The sequence below is a fragment of the Neoarius graeffei genome, chromosome 10 (genome assembly GCF_027579695.1).
Source record: "Neoarius graeffei isolate fNeoGra1 chromosome 10, fNeoGra1.pri, whole genome shotgun sequence".
In the NCBI taxonomy this organism is placed as follows: domain Eukaryota; kingdom Metazoa; phylum Chordata; class Actinopteri; order Siluriformes; family Ariidae; genus Neoarius; species Neoarius graeffei.
This window is the reverse complement of record NC_083578.1, coordinates 20,795,629-20,820,658: the sequence shown is the minus strand read 5'-3', so window position 1 is coordinate 20,820,658 and position 25,030 is coordinate 20,795,629. Positions and strand designations below refer to the sequence as shown.

At 41.6% G+C, this 25,030-nt stretch overlaps 1 protein-coding gene across 1 annotated transcript; it reads left to right on the top strand.

The window, feature by feature from the left end:
* Positions 1–3,177: 3,177 nt before the first annotated feature.
* pex10 (peroxisomal biogenesis factor 10) lies at positions 3,178–23,613 on the top strand. The gene is made up of 6 exons (XM_060931505.1): positions 3,178–3,525; positions 3,741–3,821; positions 8,759–9,165; positions 10,245–10,417; positions 18,713–18,842; positions 23,072–23,613. Exons 1-6 carry the CDS (start codon positions 3,411–3,413, stop codon positions 23,138–23,140), a joined length of 975 nt encoding a protein of 324 aa, XP_060787488.1. The 5' UTR covers positions 3,178–3,410; the 3' UTR covers positions 23,141–23,613.
* Positions 23,614–25,030: the final 1,417 nt, after the last annotated feature.

Here is a 25,030-nt window from a genome sequence, read left to right as displayed (position 1 = left end):
GGTACCATGAGCAACTGCATTTATTTATTTATTTATTTATTTATTTTTGCCTGATTAACTTCAAGAGAAAGAAGAGAGAAGAGAGAAGGTGGCACAGTGGTTAGCACTGTCGTCTCACAGCAAGAAGGTTCAAACCTCACAGCCGACAGGGGCCTTTCTGTGTGGAGTTTGCTTGTTCTCCCCGTGTCTGTGTGGGATTCCTCCGGGTGCTCTGGTTTCCCTCACAGTTCAAAGACATGCAGATTACGTAAAATAACCAGCCACTGGAGTTGTACAAGACAGAGTATGCTTAGTGCTGGTCCCAAGTCTGGATAGACTGGGGAGGGTTGCGTCAGGAAGCGCATCCAGTGTAAAACCAACCCCAAATTAAATATGCAGAACAGCTCCGCTGTGGCGACTTCTAACGGGAGCAGCTGAAAGAAGAACTTCAAGAGAGAAAATAAGAAAGGTTGGTAAGGGAACAACTGTTTATAACATGATGATAACAAGAGATATTTTGTCTCGTGGATTTTCCATAACAGTCAGTGCAAAATATATACTATTAGAAATGGGGGAAACTGGGACATGGCATGGTGTTCACTAGAGTGGCATGGCGGTGTAGTAGTTAGCACTCTTGCTTCACCACAAGAGGGTTCTGGGTTCAAACCTGGTGGCCAATTGGGGTCTTTCGTTGTGGAGTTACCCCTGTGATAGATTAGTGACCTGCCCAGGATGTACCCTGCCTCTCACCTGAAGTCAGCTGGGATTATCTCCAGCTCACTTGTGACTGATGGATAAGTGGTATGGTATTAGTGTTCATTAATATATTTTTAATTGCAATTTGCTGTGGTATAAATGTCATAAAACTCTTTGAACATGCTGTCATCTTGGATTATTTTCTGATAACAGTACACCCCGTTTTATTTCTTACTTAAAACATTTAACACAAAAACAACAACAATTCAGGGGCGGCACGGTGGTGTAGTGGTTAGCACTGTCACCTCACAGCAAGAAGGTCCTGGGTTCAAGCCCAGTGGCCGGCGAGGGCCTTTCTAAGTGGAGTTTGCATGTTCTCCCCGTGTCTGCGTGGGTTTCTTCCGGGTGCTCCGGTTTCCCCCACAGTCCAAAGACATGCAGGTTAGGCTAATTGGTGGCTCTAAATTGACCGTAGGTGTGAATGTGAGTGTGAATGGTTGTTTGTCTCTACTGTATGTGTCAGCCCTGCAATGACCTGGCGACTTGTCCAGAGTGTACCCTGCCTCACCTATAGTCAGCTGGGATAGGCTCCAGCTTGCCTGTGTAGAACAGGATAAGCGGCTACAGATGATGGATGGATGGATGGAAAAAAAACAATTCAGTAATTAAAATAATGTATGTAAAACTGGGGCGGCACGGTGGTGTAGTGGTTAGCGCTGTCGCATCACAGCAAGAAGGTCCGGGTTTGAGCCCCGTGGCCGGTGAAGGCCTTTCTGTGTGGAGTTTGCATGTTCTCCCCGTGTCTGTGTGGGTTTCCTCCGGGTGCTCCGGTTTCCCCCACAGTCCAAAGACATGCAGGTTAGGTTAACTGGTGACTCTAAATTGAGCGTAGGTGTGAATGTGAGTGTGAATGGTTGTCTGTGTCTATGTGTCAGCCCTGTGATGACCTGGCGACTTGTCTAGGGTGTACCCCGCCTTTCGCCCGTAGTCAGCTGGGATAGGCTCCAGCTCGCCTGCGACCCTGTAGAACAGGATAAAGCGGCTAGAGATAATGAGATGAGATGAGTATGTAAAACTTCCAACCAGTGGTGTAGTGGAGATTTTTAAAGTGGGGGTACGCGATTCGTGACGTCATCGATTTGATATCATGTCAGAAGCGGTAGCCTTTGTTTGGTCGCCTATGTTTGGTATGAATGATTTGTATAAATGTTACATTCTTTTAACAACACAAGAGGGCACAAGAAGACACTTTTTTTCAGACATTTTTATGTGTGCAATTTTCATTCGTGTTTGTCAGTACAGCCCAACTGTTATGGCGAAAAGCCGCGGTTTATTTTGTCTCCAATAAATATGCCGAAATGGCTAAAGAGGAACAAATTCGCCTTCTCCTTCCGAATGCATCGTCGTAGACAGCACCACTCTGCTGCTGGAACTCAACATAAACCTTGCATAGGTTTAACATGGACTATCAGGCGTGAAGCCAAAATATTGGAAATTATGATACACAAACAGCCTGCAGTGAAAGGAACTGCAGTGTGAGTGTGACTGGTTATGATTGGTGATGGTGGCTCACTCAAGGTCGCTGGATTTGGTGTCGCCGGTGTCGGAATGCTTTTTCTGAAATAAAAATCGATGTTTTTCTGCCGAGTCTTTCCTGTCGAGTCATTTTCCCCTTGATCTGCCATTCTGTCGAAGCTCTCTAGTTGGTCGAAGCAACATTAAAATGGCGGAGTCAACCGTTTACATAATTCTAATATCTCGGCTGCGTTTAGAATGCATTCTAATTTGCGTCGCTACGTTTTACGTAACGTTCGATTGGGGGGGGCATTGATGATGAGCACAAAGGCACGTGTCACTTACTGTAGAGCGTATAAACTCAGGCCATTGAATGACAGTTTTTTTTTTTTTTGAATCTCACCTCGGGCGGCACGGTGGTGTAGTGGTTAGCGCTGTCGCATCACAGCAAGAAGGTCCTGGGTTCGAGCCCCGGGGCCGGCGAGGGCATTTCTGTGTGGAGTTTGCATGTTCTCCCCGTGTCCGTGTGGGTTTCCTCCGGGTGCTCCGGTTTCCCCCACAGTCCAAAGACATGCAGGTTAGGTTAACTGGTGACTCTAAATTGACCATAGGTGTGAATGTGAGTGTGAATGGTTGTCTGTGTCTATGTGTCAGCCCTGTGATGACCTGGCGACTTGTCCAGGGTGTACCCCGCCTTTCGCCCGTAGTCAGCTGGGATAGGCTCCAGCTTGCCTGTGACCCTGTAGAACAGGATAAAGTGACTAGAGATAATGAGATGAGATGAGATGAGATCTCACCTCGGGAGAAGTGGGTGGACGGCGTACCCCCGTGTACCACGCCCACTACACCCCTGCTTCCAACCCTTTCAATCAACCTATTGTAGTTTGCGGATTAAACTATATATCTGGCAACCCTGCTGACAGTTCCTCTGTTCATACGGCGGGTCCAAACAGCCAATAGAAACGCGCGCCTCAATTCACGTGACTAACACGGAAGTGAAAGGTTTGCAGCTCGGCTCATGTAAACAGTCTACAACCACGGGTGTTAAATATTAGTTCTAAGCTTAGAATGGAGATTTATGGGGTTTGCTAAATGATGATATTGAATTGAGTATGATTTCTCACCCTGTGTAGGCTCCCTAGCAAGCCTGCCTACAGTTTTTAATGACAGGCTAAAGTAGTATGCTAAAGGAGCGCCATTAAAGTTATTCAGACTCTATAATGCCGTTCATTGTTCCAGCTAACCAGCCGCAGCAGATCCGCTCCTCTCAGAAGGACGAATATTATCAAACCAGTCTGAGAAATAACGCTAACGAGGCTTTCCAAACACTTGCTGGTAAGTTCTGCATAGTTAATGGTTAGTGTGGATGAGTTGTTCTGCTCCAGGCTCCCAACCCTGGACCTTGAGAACCTGCACAGTGGAGTGTTTTCCCTGTTTGAACAACTAATTACCTGCTGTGGGTGTGTTAGAGCAAAGAAAACACTACAGTTCTCCAAGAATAGGTTTGGGAACCTGTGGTCTAATTCTTTGTGCATTTTTTTCCAATGTAGGATCAAGACGATGGCTGCAGTGGAGGAAAGAAGTGGAAGTCCTGTCAGATCTTACCTATTATGCACTAACCACTCTCTCAGGTACAATTACTAGTACTACTAGAGCGGCGGTTACAATTATCGACACCTTAAAGTGCCATTCCACCATTTTGGCATAAAATACAATATATTTTATGACAACATGACTAGACAGAGAAATCTTTTAGCTTCAAAATGATATATCAAACATAATTTTTTGACAACGACAAGTATATTAATTTTGCAACCAAAGTCACCTACCCTTTTAATTTCCGTGCGTGATGTCATCGGCAGGTTCCCCTTCTTGTGTACCACGTCACGTGTGACGTGGCACAGATTATCAGCAATGGCGGATAGAACACGATTTCCACTTGTCGATTGCTGTGCCGATATTCACCATCGACCGTCTCCTTTGGGCATCACTTGCTATTTTCCTTCGCTTCTTTTCCGAAGCTGACAATCGCGTTCAATCCGCCATTGCTGATAATCTGTGCCACGTCACACGTGACGTGGTACACAAGAAGGGGAACCTGCCGATGACATCACGCGCGGAAATTAAAAGGGTAGGTGACTTTGGTCGCAAAATTAATATACTTGTCGTTGTCAAAAAATTATGTTTGATATATCATTTTGAAGCTAAAAGATTTCTCTGTCTAGTCATGTTGTCATAAAATATATTGTATTTTATGCCAAAAAAATACATCCAATGGTGGAATGGCACTTTAATGATCTTTTGGCCATTGCAAAAGTAGAAAAGACTTTCAATACGTAAATTGTGCATGAATAATTACTCAAACTTCCAGTGGGGAAAAAATGAGTTGATTCCCGATTACTTAATGTATCAGATCATGTGACACTGTTACACAATTATCGACACCTTTGTCCGCAGTTAGTGACATCCAGATCTTCTTCTTTTGGCTGCTCCCGATTAGGGGTCGCCACAGCGGATCTTTCGTCTCCATCGCTCCCTGTCTTCCGCATCCTTCTCTATGACACCTGCTACTTTCATATCCTCTCTCACCACAACTATGTATCTCCTCTTTGGCCTTCCTTGTTTTCATTTGCCTGGCAGCTCCATCCTCAACATTCTTCTTCCAACATGCTCTGCATCTCTTCTCAGGATGTGCCCATACCATCTCAGTCTCATCTCTCTTAGCTTAATTCCCAAGCTCTCCACATGTGCTGTCCCTCTGATGTGCTCGTTCCTTATCCTGTCCAACCTCCCATCACAAACCTTAACATCCTCAACTCCGCCACCTCCAACTTTGCCTCCTGTCTCTTCGTTAAGGGTACAGTCTCCAATCCATACATCACAGCTGGTCTCACTACGGTCTTATACATCTTACCTTTCACTTTTGCTGGGACTTTCCTATCACAAATGACTCCCGAAATCCTTCTCCAACTGCTCCACCCTGCCTGCACTCTCTTTCTCACCTCACTATCGCAGCCCCCATTTTCCTGCACAGTAGACCCCAGGTACTTGAATTCACCAACTTTCTTTACGTCTACTCCTTGCATCTTCACTACACTCTCATCCCCGTTCTCATTGATGCACATGTATTCTGTTTTGCTACTGCTCACCTTTATTCCTCTTCGTTCCAATGCATACCTCCATCTCTCCTAACCCAACTCAACCTCCTTTCTACTTTCATCACTTATCACAATATCATCCGCAAACATCATGTTCCATGGTGACTCTTGCCTCACTTCATCCGTCAAGCTATTCATCACTATGGCAAACAAGAAAGGGCTCAAAGCAGATCCTTGATGGAGTCCCACCTTCACCTTGAACCATTCAGTCGTTCCAACTGCACACCTCACGGCTGTTTCGCTGTTCTCATACATGTCTTGCACCACTCTAATATACTTCTCATTCACTCCACTCTTTCTCATACAATACCATAACTCATCTCTCGGCACTCTATCGTATGCCTTCTCCAGGTCTACAAACACACAATGTAGCTTTCTCTGGCCTTCTCTGTACTTCTCCATTAACATTCTTAAAGCAAAAATTGCATCCGACGTGCTCTTCCTTGGCATAAACCCGTACTGCTGTTCACAGATTGCTACCTCTCTTCTCGATCTCGCTTCCAATACCCTTTCCCATAGCTTCATGGTGTGGCTCATCAATTTTATTCCTCTGTAATTACTGCAGCTCTGTACATCTCCCTTATTCTTGTATATTGGGACTAGCGCACTCTTTCTCCATTCACTTGGCATTTTCTCATTCTCTAGGATCTTATTAAACAAAATCTCGTTAGGAACTCCACAGCCATCTCACCCAAACATCTTCAAGCCTCAATCGGGATACCATCTGGTCCGACTGCTTTCCCAGTCTTCATTCTTTTCATGGCTGCCCTCACCTCATCCTTACTAACCAACTCTGCTTCCTGATTTGCTGTCTCCAATGAGTCTGACCTTTTCTCTCTTGGATTCTCCTCATTTAATAAATTCTCAAAATACTCTTTCCACCTTCTTAATACTCTCTCTTTATTTGTCAGCACATTTCCATCTTTCATCACTCTTACCTGCTGTACATCCATCGCGTCCCTGTTTCTCTGCCTAGCTAGTCTGTACAGGTCTTTCTCTCCTTCTTTGGTCTCCAGTCTTTCGTACAACTCCTGGTATGCATCTGCTTTCGCCTTCGCTACCGCTCTTTTTGCCTTCTGTCTCGTCTCTCTGTATAACCGCCTGCTTTCCTCGTCTCTCTGATCGTCCCAATTCTTCTTTGCTAGCCTCTTCTCTTTTTTTTTTTAAAGATATTTTTTTGGGCTTTTTGCACCTTTATTGGATAGGACAGTGTAGAGACAGGAAATGAGCGGGAGAGAGAGACGGGAAGGGATCGGGAAATGACCTCGGGCCGGAATCGAACCCGGGTCGCCCGCATTCATGGTATGGCGCCTTAACCACCTGAGCCACGACGCCCCCAAGCCTCTTCTCTTTTATAATTTCCTGCACTTCATTGTTCCACCACCATGTCTCCTTGTCTTCCTTCCTCCTTCCCGATGACCACCCGAGCACCTTCCTTGCTGCCTCTCTTACTAGTACAGCAGTAGTATTCCAATCTTCTGGCAGACTTCCATGACCACTCAATGCTCGTCTCATTTCTTCCCTAAACAAGCCAGATGATTATTGATTTAAAAAAAAAAAAAAAAAATCTGTATGTGGTCTTAACAAAAGAGTCTTTATTTAAAATTTGCTTTACATAGACTTATTTAATACAAAATATATTTTTATATAACTGTCAATGTCTGTGTTTACATAAATGAGGATGTAATTCTGATATTTGTAAACAAATGACCTGATAATGTTTAACGTGTTAGAAAATCTTTTTATTCCACTTTCTAAGTATTTTCGTAGATCACATTTTGTTAATCGTTCGTTGTTGTTTGTATTAATTTCTAGTTTTGTAGTTTACCAGTAAATGTCAACAAGCAATTGACCTTGTAACCACATGAAAATCCAGGTCAAAGGTTGCAGGTAATTCCTCGATCCAAAATATAAAATGTCTCCTGATATTGTAATATGTGGTAGATATTTACAACAAACTGCAAAAAAAAAAAAAATTCTGAATGGAATAGAAAAATCTGAATATTTCAAACGTGTAATTTTTTTTTTTATATGCTATGAATTTAATTCTGGTCTAATTCTATTTATTGCAGTCGGATTCCAAACACTCTATAAACATTTCATTCTATTATGAATCAGAGATAAAATTATTATAAAATCACAGCCTTTTTTTTTTTTTTAAGTACTTCATCTACTACTTCAACAATGTTACACAAAGATCGATCCATAACAGTTGTAAATGTCACTTAATTCCACAGGGTGTCGATAATGGTGGACACCGGTGAAAGTGATCACTATTATCGACACCTTACGTGATTCTCAAACGCGCGTTTAGATACAAAATGGCGACTGTCAAATGAAAGAGTAAGGCCAAGTTTACATTAGACCGTATCTGTCTCGTTTTCTTCGCGGATGCACTGTCCGTTTACATTAAAACGCCGGGAAACGGGAATCCACCAGGGTCCACGTATTCAATCCAGATCGTGTCTGGTCCGGTGCTGTGTAAACATTGAGAATACGCGGATACGCTGTGCTGAGCTCTAGCTGGCGTCGTCATTGGACAACGTCACTGTGACCTCCACCTTCCTGATTCGCTGGCGTTGGTCATGTGACGCGACTGCTGAAAAACGGCGCGGACTTCCGCCTTGTATCACCTTTCATTAAAGAGTATAAAAGTATGAAAATACTGCAAATACTGATGCAAATACTGCCCATTGTGTAGTTATGATTGTCTTTAGGCTTGCCATCCTTCCACTTGCAAGTGGTAAGTGACGCGCATGCCCGACATGCACTGAGATCACACACACAGCGGCTCAGTCCCAAATCACTGCTCGTGTGCTATACTCGCGCGCTCTGTGAGCTGCACAGGGCCGGAGTGCGCACCCTCCAGAGGGCACTCGCTGTTCAGGGCGGAGTGATTTGGAGCGCAGGATGCCTGCGGAGCCGAGCGTATCCGTGTATTGGCGTTGCTATGTGCACACTAATCGTTTTAAAAACGTTAATCTGATGATCCGCTGATACAGTCTAATGTAAACCCCACCTATGAAACAAAGTAGGTTTCAACAAGATGATCATGAAATATCGGTGAATTTGAGAAGTAAAAACACGTCCATGATCTTTCCACCATGCTCACCTGCGATGATGTCCGGGTTTTTTTCAAATTGCTGATAGTGCTAAAAAAAAAAAATCTATCTCAGGTGATGAGCTGTGTCATCAGACGTTAAGATCAAAGGGCGAGGGGTGGGGTCTTCCAGTTGGTTGATTAACCAATAATAACTGTTGTCACTGAAACTCACCTTTGTAAAATTGTTTTTTATTGGTAAATCTGAAAAGGCGTCGATAATTGTAGCCGCTGCTCTACTACTACTACTAGATCACCGTTTCATAAGCTTACTGTGAATCTCTGAGTAACTCGTAGTATGTCATCCCAGGATATCAGACATTAGGCGAAGAGTATGTCAACATTATCCAGGTTGACGCCACCAAACGCAGGATTCCTTCCCGGACACGCAGACTGGCTCTCGTTCTGTTTCACACCTTTGTACCTTACGTCCTGGACAAACTTCTGGTCTGTATAGAACATGAGCTGGAGGTGGAGGACTGGGATTCCCAGAATGCCCAGCGAGAAGCTGCATTAACCTGGAGCCCGATGTGGTATATAAAGGCATGGATCCAGAGGGCGGTGAGAATGCTGAATAGTCAGCAGAGGAAATCTTTAAAGCCAGTCGTCTTCGCAGTGCAGCAGGGAATCACCGTCTTGCATAGGCTGCATGTGGCTCTGTTTTACATCAGTGGTGCCTTTTATCATCTGGCCAAAAGGACATCAGGCATCAGTTATGTGAGTTAGACCTCTAATGTAATTTATATTCATGAAGTACTGAGAAGTTCACAACAGTTCATGTTTCTCTCTCTTTATTCCTCCAGGTAATTTACAGACCATGTACTATTCACAAAATGCACAGTATACAGTAGCTAGGGACATTCAGTATTTCAGTACAATTTGGTGTATGTATGTATGTATGTATGTATGTATGTAATTAATTAATTAATTAATTTACCAGCCAGGAGGTCCGTATCATGGCGAGGCCCTCTGGGCCAAGGTCACGGTATTTTCACCATACGGACCGACCTTAAGCTGGTAAATAATATATTTATTTATTTTTTTTAACCAAATTCTAACAGAAAACGAGAGCGCCCGAAAGGGAAAACCGAGCCGAGCCGCCATTTTGAATCCTCATTCACGGCTGTAATGCAAATTGCTTCCTCCTCGGTATACAAGTGCACTTCCATGGCAGGGAAAAAAAAAACTACATTTTGCCGCCTATGTAGTCCCCTATTTATACAAAATTGAGTCATGCAGGATTCAGCCATGTTTTTGCTCAGCGTTAGCAACAGTTAGAGGTTTTTAGCTTTCTCCTGAAATGTTTTCTTTTATTTCTTCTTCCTCAGGGTAGTAAAACTTGCTTTCACTGTGAACACTGTCGTTATCATGATGTAAAATTAATGCTATGATGCTGAAAAATGCTGGCAAAAATTTATAAGATTTTTGATAAAAATCTTAAGTCTTATAAAAAAAGATAAATGTTGACAAAAAATGCTACTATGTTCGTTGTTGTTGTTGTGAACAAGCGAGTCGCCAGAGGTCTGTAACCGGGGTCCGTACCATAGGACACGGACCCGCTCGCCAGCCAGTCAGAGCGCAGGATTTGATGGATATCACAAATGGCTGTATGCTGTATGTATCTGATATCACAGATGGCTGTATGCCATTAAGGAAACCTTAATGTGAAAGTTTTATTGTACGTCATGGTAACACATAACGGGGACAACAGTTTGATTTTGACTTTCAAATTGCAAAGCAGAGCAACCCTGAGATGAGATTTTGTAGTTAATGTAACAGATTCTACCTCTTTTCAGCTCAGAGTCCAGGGATTGGCCGTGGATGATAAAGGCATCCGAACGAGCTACCGGCTTTTAGGGTGTGTGTCGTTGCTGCAGCTGGCCATCACACTTGCTCTGCAGTTCAACAATCTGAGACTGAGGCAGCGCGCCAGACACGAGTGGACACAGCACAGGAATCTGCCCTCAAGGTGGGACCACTGCGACCACATAGAATCTTGACACCTTATGAAACGACATTTAACTACAAAAAAAAAGGCAGGATTTGAGGAATGATTTATTTCAGCAGTCCATCATGTTCTGCACCCAGCAAGCAAGTTAAAAAAAAAAAAAGTCAAGGTCCTTCCTGTGCCAGGATCTGGTCTTCTCAGGCAGTCTCTTGTCCCAGTACTAACCAGGCCCTTAAGGCGCCAGCGCCACGCTCTTGCAAAAAAAAAAAAAACAACACACCAATACCATAAATTGAACAATGCAGAGTACTTTCCGTACCTAAATATCTCCTATTCCCATCTGAAAATGAGCAATAACTATAGAAATCGGAAGATACTGTAATATATAGGTCTAGACTATCCTGGGACTCAACCCAGAAGTGAAAATAAAGGGTTTCGCTGCGTGCACTGACTGCCATTCGCAACCATACATCAAACCACGTTCCAGGAGCTGGTCACTAGATGGCGCTGTTGCATGATTTGACCTCGATTCTCTCCCTGGCATCCTGGAATTGGAAAATGAAGATGCGTGCTACAAAGTGTTTTCATTTCAAATCTAATTTTGCCCCTTGCATATTTGACAAGGTAAAAAAACAGCACACTTAATAATGTTGGATTGTGCCTAAATCAGCCCTCGATGCCACCAGAATGCACCATTTGAAGTCTCTAATTTCAACATTTTCCAGTGTAGCATGTCCCCGGGCCCCCTAGCAGCCTTCGGGGCTGCTCCGCATCAGGAGCACCACTTTCTTTTTTTTTCCCTCTTGGGGAAAGCCCTGGGCGCATTGAGTCAGCAAACAAGAACTGCTTTTATTTCATTTACTAAAAAGTATTACTTTTTTTTTTTAAAGCAAATTAAGATTTTGTTTGTGGGGCGGCACGGTGGTGTAGTGGTTAGCGCTGTCGCCTCACAGCAAGAAGGTCCGGGTTCGAGCCCCGGGGCCGGCGAGGGCCTTTCTGTGTGGAGTTTGCATGTTCTCCCCGTGTCCGCGTGGGTTTCCTCCGGGTGCTCCGGTTTCCCCCACAGTCCAAAGACATGCAGGTTAGGTTAACTGGTGACTCTAAATTGACCGTAGGTGTGAATGTGAGTGTGAATGGTTGTCTGTGTCTGTGTGTCAGCCCTGTGATGACCTGGCGACTTGTCCAGGGTGTACCCCGCCTTGCACCCATAGTCAGCTGGGATAGGCTCCAGCTTGCCTGCGACCCTGTAGAACAGGATAAAGCAGCTTCAGATAATGAGAGGAGATGAAGATTTTGTTTGTTTTTGTTTTTCTTTTTAATCTGTGCTTCACATGTACAGTGGGGTCCAAAAGTCTGAGACCACAAATGAGAGCGCTTGTATTTTGCATTCTTTTCTCATTTAATACAACAGTTTTCATGACATTATATTATTGATGACAACTTGAGTGAAAAGTAGAATCTCTGAAATATTTCCACGAATTTCAGAATTTTTTAATATTCTGAGATGCGAAAGTCAATCTTGGATCTGGGGGATTTGGAGACCAAGTCAACACCGTAAACTCTTTGTCACGTTCCTCAAACCATTCCTGAACTTTTTTATTTATTTATTTAAATTTTTTTTTTTTTGCACTGTGCATTATCCTGCTGAAAGAGGCCACTGCCATTAGGGACTACTGTTGCCGTGAAGGGGTGTACTTGGTCCTTGCATAAATGTTTTAAGCATTTAATACATCATACGTTTATCATCGCACATGTTTATACTTCTCATAAAAATCTAAATGAGATCATGATAACAGTTGTACATGTTTTTTTGTTTTTTTTAAAGGAGAACTGAAGGCAAATGTTTTTATCAAAATTCTATTTTTCTCATTTAATTAAATGTCGGAATGCATTTCTGATCCCTATTTTGTCCCTGCTATAGCAAGTTATGAGTGTTTGAAATATGCTCTGTAATATATCAGTCCATGTGTCAAAGCAATGGCCGTAAACGAGATTCGCTGAGACCTGTGCGAGATGTCGTAGGACGGAAGTAAAACGTACAGCGGAAATCAAAGTGACCAACGTCTGCCGACGTTGTCAAAAGACGCGCACGCCCTCTTTCGAACGCTGATGTAATCAAGCTGGAAGTTTTGTTTGTTTCGATAGCAATCAGGAAAGTTTGAAAAAAGTAGGCAGTAATCGTCATTTAAACTCGTTTTTGTGCAATATTTCGTTTGGAAAACAGTTTTCAAAATGGCGGCGCTGACACCTGGCTGACACTTCACGTTTTGAAGTCTTGCACAAGTTTCGTGAAGATCACGCGGATAAGCGACGCCTGCCATGGACCAAACGACCTAAATTCAACATGGTTAAAAACCGAATAGACCGATAAGTATAATATTTAATTGCAATTAGTTGCCAATACGAGTCACGATATAAGGTTACTAAAACCGAAAATGTAACGGAATAACACGTTAAGAAATAAAGCAAGTTTAGAAATGACTTCGGTTCTCCTTTAAATCTGTATACAGTACGTGGAGCATCCACAGTGCAACTCCCAGTATCGGTTATAGAAACCGTGGAAACTACAGAAACAAGAATATACGGACGTGATTGCTTAATTGGATAAGCTTGGTGCAAGATCATTTTATGCAATTAATTGATCTATGCAATTAAGAGATCAGGCTACTTCGAGGATAGTTTAAGCCCAGTTGTGTGATTTGCATTGTCGTGTAATGTGTTTTGCCTGATACATTTCTGCATGGTATACAATAAATGTTTGTGTAACATTAGAAATTTACTTAAAGTAATCAACTATTAACAAACATGATTATTGTTACAATGTTTATTTAACATTATAAATTTACTTAAAATAATCATTAATTGTCTTCTGTTTAACATTGTTTATCATGTCCTTATTGATTAGGCCAAATAAAAAAAAAAAATAGTGTGTTTCCGGTAACCCGACCGACCGAGAATTTCGGTGGCGAAATTGCCGACCGTAAAGTTTTTATTACAAATTTCCCTCGATATTTTAGTGTAAGCGGCATTAGTTTGTCATAATTTTTTGTTTCAACGCATTCAAGTTGTGAAAGAAATGATAAAAAGTAAAATGTTTCACCACTTCTATCAGCCCTCCTGCATAAACATGGAAGCGCACTTGTATACTGAAGGAGGAAGGGAAAACTGAGCTGAGACGCCATTTTGAATCCTCATTCAAGGCTGTAATGCAAATTGCTTCCTCTTCAGTATACAAGTGCACTTCCATGGCAGGGAAAAACACTACATTTTGCCGCCTATGTAGTCCCCTATTTATACAAATAGGAGTCATTCAGGATTCAGCCGTGTTTTTGCTCGACCCAAGTTCTACAGTAGGCTAGGCTGTCTGCTTTTAATGGAAGTAGCCTAGGACGTTATTTTCACGTTATTTCTTGATAAGGTGTTTTCATGTTATTACATGAAAATATCATGAAATAACGTGATAATTTCGTATCATGAAATTACGTGATGTTATGTTATTACATGATAAATATATTGTAAAAATGTGATAACTTTGTTAACAATATCTTTTCACGTAATTACTCGATTCTAAGCCAATTTTTTTTTTGAGTGTGGCAGCAATACGCTTCCGTAGATCATAACTCGAACTCTTGCGATATTTTTTTTAATTCGTTTAAAGATTTAAAACACTTATTTTATTATGATGTGTGGTATAAAGGATTCTGTGCCAAAATACTATTTTGTAAGATGTTTACTTGTGTTAATTATTTCGAACAAAATTTAAAAAAAAATAAATAAAAAAACTTTTTCCTACCTACCGACCTTATTTTAGTATTTCATGTTACCTGAAACACACTTTTTTTTTTTTTTTTTTGGCCTTATCTTTTCAGTTTCTTGAAAAGCCTAAGTTGAGAGTCCATGGTGATATAACCTCCTTCTAATGATATCCAGGGCTTGAACAACTTTCCAATAACAAACAGTTTCCTTTTATCTGACCCAGTGTAATTGCAGCAAACCAGTGCAGTAATTCGCTCTTTACTGATTTTATTTCCAGCAGGTTTTTCATGTTCATAAACCATTCCACTACTGGGGAGTGCTCGAAAAAAGACCCCAGTTTTGTCACAGTTATAAATGTCCTCAGCACTATAACGTTGAAAGATTTCAGGCCACATGTTCTTCACCCAGTGGTCAGCTGCCCCTTGGTCATGGCTTTGTTTCTCACCATGTGCCTTTTTGAACTGAATTTTATGCCGTCTACACCATCTCTGGACCCATGACCTAACAATTTCTCCTTCCAGCTGGAGTTCTTTTGCAAGACTCTGCGCTTTACTAAGCAGAAGAGGTCCAGACACAGGCACATTCATGGCTCTGGCTTGAGTGTACCATCGCATAAGAGCCGCATCCAAATTATCACGTGTCGAAACTCTATTCCGTTTTCGTGATGTATTGTCGTTCGATTTGAATTTCGCAATAATGTCATTTCGCTTTGCTTTTATCCGTGAGACTTGTGACTGAGATATCCCGAATTTTTCAGCCACTTTGCTTTGTGAAATACCCTTGTCCAACTCACTGATAACTTCATATTGTTTGGAAATATCCAAGTCAGTCCTACTACGTTGTTTCGACATCGTTACTACTTAAAACTAAAGTGATTTTCCCATCTTGCTTCGCGCACCTGCTTCCGGGTAAACAATGCGCTGATTCGTCGGAAATTAGGTCGTCCACTCAGTATTCATGAAAGTAGGTGATGACGCTACACTGACGTCATAACCGGAGATTCCATGGAATCTCGTGTGCTCTGCGCATGTGCAGATGATTGATGGGAAAATACTCTGTATTGTTATGCGATAAACCGATCAGTTGGAAGGTTTTTGCCATGAATTTTTATGCATATAAGCAATATATGCGATTAACCGATATGCAGTTAACCGATCAAATTTGTATATGAATAATGGGGAATGGTTTGTGGTTTTCTACTTCTTATGCAAATAAGCGATTTATGCGATTAACCGATATGCAATTAAGTGATATGATCTGTATTAAAAAGGCTGCATTGATATAAACCTTGGAATTGGAACGACTGTCAGAGCTGCTGTAATAGAAAATTAACCAACACTTTCTGACCAATCAGATTCAAGTATTCAACAGCACGGTGGTATAAAAGAAATGACTCGCATAATTATTTGGCATAGTTTCTCCATCGGTAAATATTGTAACGAATTGGTTTGTAAAACAATATACACTACCGTTCAAAAGTTTGGGGTCACTTTGAAATTTCCTTATTTTTGAAAGAAAAGCACTGTTCTTTTCAATGAAGATTACTTTAAAGGAACAGTCCACCGTACTTCCATAATGAAATATGTTCTTCTCTGAATTGAGACGAGCTGATCCGTACCTCTCCGAGCTTTGTGCGACCTCCCAGTCAGTCAGACGCGCTGTTACTCCTGTTAGCAATGTAGCTAGGCTCAGTATGGCCAATGGTATTTTTTGGGGCTGTAGTTAGATGCGACCAAACTCTTCCGCATTTTTCCTGTTTACATAGGTTTATATGACCAGTGACATGAAACAAAGTTCAGTTACACAAATTGAAACGTGGCGATTTTCTATGCTATGGAAAGTCCGCACTATGATGACAGGCGTACTAACACCTTCTGCACGCTTCGACAGCGCATTGATACCTTCACTCCTGGTTTTTTTTTTTTTTTCTCTCCCCCGCCCCCCCAAATTCCGTCAATACAACCAACTATTACTGACCACAGCACTGATGTTTCCAGTCAGGGGGACGGGGGAGAGGGGGAAAACAGGAGTGAAGGTATCAATGCGCTGTCGAAGCGCGCAGAAGGTGTTAGTACGCCTGTCATTATAGTGCGGACTTTCCATAGCATAGAAAATCGCCACGTTTCAATTTGTGTAACTGAACTTTGTTTCATGTCACTGGTCATATAAACCTATGTAAACAGGAAAAACGCGGAAGAGTTTGGTCGCATCTAACTACAGCCCCAAAAAATACCATTGGCCATACTGAGCCTAGCTACATTGCTAACAGGAGTGACAGCGCATCTGACTGCGTCTGACTGACTGGGAGGTCGCACAAAGCTCGGAGAGGTACGGATCAGCTCGTCTCAATTCAGATAAGAGCATATTTCATTATGGAAGCACGGTGGACTGTTCCTTTAAACTAATCAGAAATACCGTAAATCCTCTAATATAGGCCAGGGCCTTTATTTCACTCAAGTGCATCTTGGTCCAGGCCATTATTGGAAGGAGGCCAGAATTAGAGGCAGGCCTCTATTTCTATTTGAGCAAAACAGACTACCAGTGGAATGAATAAAAACGAGATTTTGTGTCTATTTGAACCTATAAAATAGGTTGATGCTTGGTTGCCTGGTTACCACCAGACCTACCGGTAATCACAATCAGGGGCGCCTGCAGGGTTGAACTGTAAGGTACGCACTAGCGGTGTAATCCCCCCCCCAAAAAAAAAAAAAACGCTTGCGTGCTGCAGTTTCTATGAAGAGTCGATCTATAGGCTTATACACAAAACAACGATAGAACTTTAACTTGAAATTGAACAATAGCCTTCCATGAACACAGGCTGATATTTGAACAACATATGTGAACTACACACGACAATAAACAAACTCTTTATAGCCTCGATTAGAATCTAGTGAACTTGCTCAGCACTACCGCACGCACGACTCTGACACACACTGTAGCGCAACGTGGGGTACATAGACTCGCTGAAAAACTCCTCGGGTATTTTTCTGAGTTTACTGAAAATCAGAGTAGAAGGAGCCACCCACCCTCTGTCTGGTTTGAAGCGGTTCTGTAGGACATTGAGCTTTACAGAGTCCGGTGCACATTTTAAGGCATCTGGTTGAAGTTTACCTATGTCTGATAAATCTGATGTCAGTGATAGCGGGCTGACTCGTGGCTCATTAGTAAAGCTATCTGATGGCTCATTTGTCAGCAAGGTGGAGCAACCATCTACTTCTGATCGTAAGGGACATGGGGAGATGTAGGTGTTCTTATATGAAATTCACTGGATGTATGGCTAGTTTCAAACTCAGAGGTAGATGAAGGCAATTCCCTCAAAGGAACTGAGCTCGCATCCAGCTGCAGCGTACTGCTGCTAGGTTGCGGATGAGTGGAAGCTGCCGGTGCCGTGTTACTAGCTGATACTGGAGAGGACTGGCAAGCAGATGACACCCCTGGATCACTGCTTTTGGACTTTTGCGTAAAAGTCTGAAACAAGCTCGTTTGTTTCAGGGTTCGTTTACTCATTTTTGACTCGCTTCTCAATAAATTCTCGCACAAGCTCTGACTACTGACGATTGTCTGTCTCCGTTTCTCAAAACTGGAGAGAATCTCAGTGGTGCAAGAAAAGTATATCTGCATTGACCAATGAGCTTTCTTGGTCACGCACACCCCGCCCACTCCTGAAGCACACAAATGTGCCGGCACACACACGTCTCTCTCTCTCTCTCTCTCTCTCAAATTATGTTGCATTGCCAAAGCATTCAGGTAACAATTATAATTAAAAAAAAATATCTCTCTCCCCAAGGTATGCCTAGTGCGTACGGCCATACGCCTGGCGGCGCCACTGATCACAATTGTCTTTCAGATCGGAACGATTGTGTAAGGCCACTATGATCTCAGAAACATCGTTGGTTATAGCCCCGGCCTGTATTAGAGTCCGGCCATTATTTACCTCCTCCGACAGCGAGACCGGCCAATATTAGAGTCCCGGCCAGTAATGGAATACAGGCCAGTATTAGAGGATTTACTGTACATTGCTAATGTGGTAAATGACTATTCTAGCTGCAAATGTCTGGTTTTTGGTGCAATATCTCCATAGGTGTATAGAGGCCCATTTCCAGCAACTCTCACTCCAGTGTTCTAATGGTACAATGTGTTTGCTCATTGCCTCAGAAGGCTAATGGATGATTAGAAAACCCTTGTACAATCATGTTAGCACAGCTGAAAACAGTTGAGCTCTTTAGAGAAGCTATAAAACTGACCTTCCTTTGAGCAGATTGAGTTTCTGGAGCATCACATTTGTGGGGTCGATTAAATGCTCAAAATGGCCAGAAAAATGTCTTGACTATATTTTCTATTCATTTTACAACTTATGGTGGGAAATAAAAGTGTGACTTTTCATGGAAAACACAAAATTGTCTGGGTGACCCCAAACTTTTGAACGGTAGTGTAAATGACCCTTGTTACCAGTCCCACTGTCTCAGCACCTTCGCTGCATGTTCTTACCTGTATGAATGGTCATCATGATTTTTTTATCTCACGGGTGGCTTTTTTGTTTTTTCTCCTTTCGTTGCTTAGTCCTCAGGAGTCTTTGTCCTCTCGATCTTCCCGCTGTATTCTGTGCTTAGAGGAGAGGAGACACTCTACAACAACCCCCTGTGGGCATCTTTTCTGCTGGGAGTGTATCACAGAGTGGTGTAACACCAAGGTAACATGTTAATCTCTATGAACTACAGCCGTCAAATAGGTTTCAAATGCATTTGAATTTGAGATCAAAAGATGAAGACGAGACAAGAGAAAGTAAAGGAACAGATAGTTTTGAAGTAAATAACACTTGTGCCTCGTTTTAACGCCGTTTTGTTTGGTATCCGTAACGCCGTATAACATACTCCATACGCCCTCAAGTATTCACCGCAAGGAAATGCATTTCTTTACGGATGATACTGCGTCGTGTGTAGCCGTGGGTAAGAAGCTCATTTTGCCTGTTGTGAAATGTTGCGTGATTTACTGATGCAAATTCTTTCTTCAAAATTAGTTAAATTAATTCTCCGACTCATTTAACTTCAGTCTAGGTGGTGTAGTTTATAGGCAAGCACTGATATATAATGTTTTTCCACGAAATTGAGTCGGATATGAGCTGATAGCTGACGAGGCGCGTAGTGCCGAATCGGCTATAACCCATGTACGACAAGATTGAGTGGAATAACTTTTTTTTTTTTTTTCTGTCCACATTCACTGGATTTTGAGAAACGGAGCATTTTTTATTTATTTATTTATTTTTTCAAATTTGGTAAATAAAAACTTTTTAGACAAAACGTCCGACAAAATCATTTACGCTTAGAATGTAAGCAAACCAGCAAAATGACAGGAGCAATTTGCGAAAAATGCTATAATAATAATTCTTGGGGGGAAAAAAAAAGATACGTTCTTGCCATCAAATACTTTTTATTCCCTATTTTGTTGCTTGTTTTTTGTTTTCGAGTAGAGTTTTTATTTCATCCTTGGTTGGTTCAGTAATACAGTCGGCCGTTTTTTTTTTTGTTTTTTTTTTTTTTTGGCAGTTGGCAAACCAGGTGCATTACTGCCACCAACTGGGCTGGAGTGTGGAACAGGAGACATGGCATGGTGGGGCGGGGCTGGGCGGGGCGGGGACAACTACTATATTCTTTTAGTTAGCCATGTATGTTTCTTTTAAATACTTAATAACAAAGTGATATATCTGACTTGATGCGCTCCACCATTTTGTTTTTCGCTTCTCATGGTATATGAACTGATATCCTAGCAGTAGAGTAGCCAATCGCGCAGTTGCTCATATCCAGTGAATATGGATCGAATATATAAAATGTATCTCACACACACAGTGGCATCTGTCATGGGGTGGGATATATTAGGGGGCAAAAGAACAGTCCGTTCTTGAAGTTAATGTGTTGGAAGCAGGAAAAATGGGCAAGCGTAAGAATCTGAGTGACTTGTGATGGCGAGATGACTGGGTCTGAGCATCTCCAAAATGGTACATCTTGTGGGGCGTTCCTGGTATGCAGTGGTTAGTACCTACCAAAAGTGGTCCAAGGAAGGGCAGCTTGGGTGTCGAAGGCTTGCATGGGGCAAGAAGGCTAGCCCATGTGGTACGATAGACCTCCTTGGACTTGAGATCACGTGAGCTTGAAACCATATTTTCACTGCCGGTTAGTTCAAATTCCCTTCACCTTCTGAGGCGGTTTGTGTCTCTTCATCTTTCAGCAAGGACTTACATCTATGGATTTCCTCTCGCTTTGCGGGAAGCGACCTTTTTCTTGTAATCTTTTGTTCACGACTTGGCAGAGCGTCAGGTTTTAATCTCCTTACTTTGCTTTCAGTATTAATAAAATCCTCTTCACTAAAATGTGCCGAACACACTTTCATCGAATTAGAAAGAAAAGATTTCAAGCTTTTATCTCCTTGTATTTCTTGTAATCCAAATCTAAAAGAAATGCAAATTTAACTGACTCAGCAAGACGAAGGTTTCAATGCTGCAGCGCGCACAACTACTAAACAATTAATTTTTGTAAATGTAATAATTTCTGACCTCCTGAAGTCTTTTATCGCTCATAAGAAAGACTACTATCATTTCAATCAGTTGAACTGTTATTGCAGCCATAAGCTGCGCAATAACATACCATTTTGAGCTCCATCTCAGATTTTGTACAAGTAGTACATGAATACAGATAATCCATACAAACACACGAGGCGTGTAGGTGTTTATTTACCCATTTCAAACCACGTGACCACAGCACTTTAATGGAGCCGAGGAGATCTATACACAAGAACTACTACTGGAACACAAACTGCTGAAAAAGTTAATGCTGACACCTTTCTGTTTTAGCCAAGATTAACTTTTTCAGCAGTTTGGGCTCCAGTAGCTGATCTGTACAGAATTATTCAGATTCACAAGGTGGTAAACGAGCTGAATAAGTTTTTTTTATTTTTTTTTTTAACTATACTATTACATGTTTAGTCAAGCAAGTGAATTGAAGGAAATTGCTTGTTAGCTGTTCGTTTTACGAATGCTAACATTTTGTGCATGGGTTCTCTCCGAAATCCTCCGCAAAAGTTAAAATATTTCAACATACTGAAGGTGAAATGGGACAGAAAAAGAAACATGGAAAGGAGGAGTTCTGTAAACGCATCAGAGATCACAGAGATTCCCATAGGAATGACTTGACTTCCAGTTGCCTCATATACAGTGGTGCTTGAAAGTTTGTGAACCCTTTAGAATTTTCTAGATTTCTGCATAAATATGACCTAAAACAACATCAGATTTTCACACAAGTCCTAAAAGTAGATAAAGAGAACCCAGTTAAACAAATGAGACAAAAATATTATACTTGGTCATTTATTTATTGAGGAAAATGATCCAATATTACATCTTTGTGAGAGGCAAAAGTATGTGAACCTTTGCTTTCAGTATCTGGTGTGACCCCCTTGTGCAGCAAAAACTGTAACTAAACGTTTGCGGTAACTGTTGATCAGTCCTGCACACCGGCTTGGAGGAATTTTAGCCCGTTCCTCCGTACAGAACAGCTTCAACTCTGGGATGTTGGTGGGTTTCCTCACATGAACTGCTCACTTCAGGTCCTTCCACAACATTTCGATTGGACTGAGGTCAGGACTTTGACTTGGCCATTCCAAAACATTGACTTTATTCTTCTTTAACCATTCTTTGGTAGAACAACTTGTGTGCTTAGGGTCATTGTCTTGCTGCATGACCCACCTTCTCTTGAGATTCAGTTCATGGACAGATGTCTTGACATTTTCCTTTAGAATTGGCTGGTATAATTCAGAAATCATTGTTTCATCAATGATGGCAAGCTGTCCTGGCCCAGATGCAATAAAACAGGCCCAAACCATGATACTACCACCACCATGTTTCACAGATGGGATAAGGTTATTATGCTGGAATGCAGTGTTTTTCCTTTCTCCAAACATAACGCTTCTCATTTAAACCAAAAAGTTCTATTTTGGTCTCATCCGTCCACAAAACATATTTTTCCAATAGCCTTCTGGCTTGTCCACGTGATCTTTAGCAAACTGCAGATGAACAGCAATGTTCTTTTTGGAGAGCAGTGGCTTTTTCCTTGCAACCCTGCCATGCACACCATTGTTGTTCAGTGTTCTCCTGATGGTGGACTCGTGAACATTTACATTAGCCAATGTGAGAGAGGCCTTCAGTTGCTTAGAAGTTACCCTGGGGTCCTTTGTGCCCTCGCCGACTATTACACGCCTTGCTCTTGGAGTGATCTTTGTTGGTCGACCACCCCTGGGGAGGGTAACAATGGTCTTGAATTTCTTCCATTTGTACACAATCTGTCTGACTGTAGATTGTTGGAGTCCAAACTCTTTAGAGATGGTTTTGTAACCTTTTCCAGCCTGATGAGCATCAACAACGCTTTTTCTGAGGTCCTCAGAAATCTCCTTTGTTCGTGCCATGATACACTTCCACAAACATGTGTTGTGAAGATCAGACTTTGATAGATCCCTGTTCTTTAAATAAAACAGGGTGCCCACTCACACCTGATTGTCATCCCATTGATTGAAAACACCTGACTCTAATTTCACCTTCAAATTAACTACTAATCCTAGAGGTTCACATACTTTTGCCACTCACAGATATGTAATATTGGATCATTTTCCTCAATAAATAAATGACCAAGTATAATATTTTTGTCTCATTTGTTTAACTGGGTTCTCTTTATCTACTTTTAGGACTTGTGTGAAAATCTGATGATGTTTTAGGTCATATTTATGCAGAAATCTAGAAAATTCTAAAGGGTTCACAAACTTTCAAGCACCACTGTACGTAAGCAGAGCTGTGTCAAAACAAGGCACGAATGGACGTGATTTGATTTGCAGGACTTGGAGCATGAAAAAATGAGTCGTTTTTGTTTGTTGTGATTGCAGACGGAGTGTCCGCTGTGTCGAGAGAAATTTCAGCCTCATCGCCTGGTTTATCTGAGAAGTTACAGATAGATGATGTAACATTTCACAACAACTTGAACAAGGCCTTCATTCCAGTACTGCTTTTAAACCACCTTCCTACGTAACCACCTCAGAAGTGTGTGTAAACTGTATTCTGGGGGGGAAAAAAAGGTGCCGACAACATTACGAGTGGATATTTAACCAGACTGCACTTGCACTGGCCGTGTAGCTGAAGTGGATTCCTTTGGAAAATGCATCTTCTATTTCCTCTGAATTGTGTGCCCAGTCTTATGGGTTTGATTACTGACTAATGTGCTAATTAGCTAGCTATGTTTATGGTTATGTGAAAAGTAAATGGCTACAGATGTTTAAATGCAGCTGTAAGAAATCATAAAATAATTTATTGCTCATATTTACATTTAAAAACCGTTTCATCTGCCTGATTTTGTGGTTTTGAGATTTGCAAATACCTATAGTATTTAATTATAGTATTTAACTGGGTTCATGATGTAAAACGATAATCATTTCTCACTTGAAATAAAATATCTTTTTAAGATTTTAAGACAAGTCCCTATTTTAATAGCACATGTCTCACTGGTGTCCAGCTGGACTCATTTGTCTAGTGCTGCTTTTCAAATGGATAAACAATGGATATTTCATTCATTAAATGTTTCCTCTTTCCTATGATGATGGGTAGGAAATGAGAGCCTCACCTTAGCAACCTCATATTCAATTATTGGCACACCTTGTAAAGGTTCGTACTTGCACTGGGGGGGAAAATGCACACAACACTGTGCAAAAGTCTTGTGCACCTTTTTTTTTTTTTTTAATACAAACTTTATGACTTCTACATTATCGAGTCAGGACAGAAATATTTTTAGAGTTCCAAACGTTCATTCATTTTCCAGCACAAAATTAAATGTTACAGAAAAAAAGTTCGAACAGCATATTACATAAGAGACCACTTTTCAGATTAAAAAAGAAAACATAATGAAGGCTACTGGGTTTTGGTGCAAAAGTAAAGCTAGACTGCCTTTCAGATTTTTCAAGTGTAGGTCATAAAATAATTTTCCCTGACGCCCAGTTATTTTTGTTTAGTGGACCGAAAGCTACTGAATTCAAATCACAGACTTCCAAATTGTATTAGTTTTTTTTTAAATAGAACAATTAATGAATTTAAGGCCACGTGGCCCTAAATTCTCCGCTATTTTTTTTCTTGCTTCACCATGACCCAATTCAAGATACTATATCGTGCATCACGTGGTGGGCTTTCCCCATTCGCACAAGGCATTGTGGGATACAAATTTGAAACAGGAGAGAAAAATGGAAGACACGAATGAAATGTGAAAGACCCGACTACAGTAACGGAAAGTGAGAAGAAAAGACGTTATGTTGCGAAGGAAGGGAAACGCAGGACCAAACTAATAAATATCTGCGGTCATTGAGCACCTCAGTGTGATCAGCTGTTCATTTCAATGATGTAACTGTTAGTGCACGGTCAAGGTAAACCTGTAGATGGCAGTAATGCAACACTGGGGATGCCAGCTGCCATAAAACCCAAAAGAAGAAGGTAAACCTGCGCATGCACACACGGACTTCCTCTGTCTGCTTGACTGCATGAAGCGAGCGATTTCATGCACATTATTTGCTCAGGAATCCCCTCAAATAACTTCCCAGCCACAGAATGGCCTGATATTTTGAGATATTACAGAAATAAACATGCATCACAATGACCAAATTAAAGAGGGAACTAAATTTCACTGATTTTTATGAAATCGAAAGGCCGTCTAGCTTTAAGAAGCGAGTGTGACGGTCAAAGTGTGCAGAAGAACTGTGGCTGGTTCTGGAAGACGCTCAGTAAAACCTACAGCTCATTTCCTTATAAAACTGCACTCATTGGACCTGAGACTACTATTTTTTTTTTTTAAAAGCAAAGAGTCG

Coding starts and splice junctions, on each gene's coding strand:
- pex10 (XM_060931505.1), top strand. CDS start 3,411: ATGCCGTTCATTGTTCCAGCTAACCAGCCGCAGCAGATCCGCTCCTCT. Junction 3,526..3,740: donor GGCTTTCCAAACACTTGCTG/GTAAGTTCTGCA, acceptor TTTCCAATGTAG/GATCAAGACGATGGCTGCAG. Junction 3,822..8,758: donor TGCACTAACCACTCTCTCAG/GTACAATTACTA, acceptor ATGTCATCCCAG/GATATCAGACATTAGGCGAA.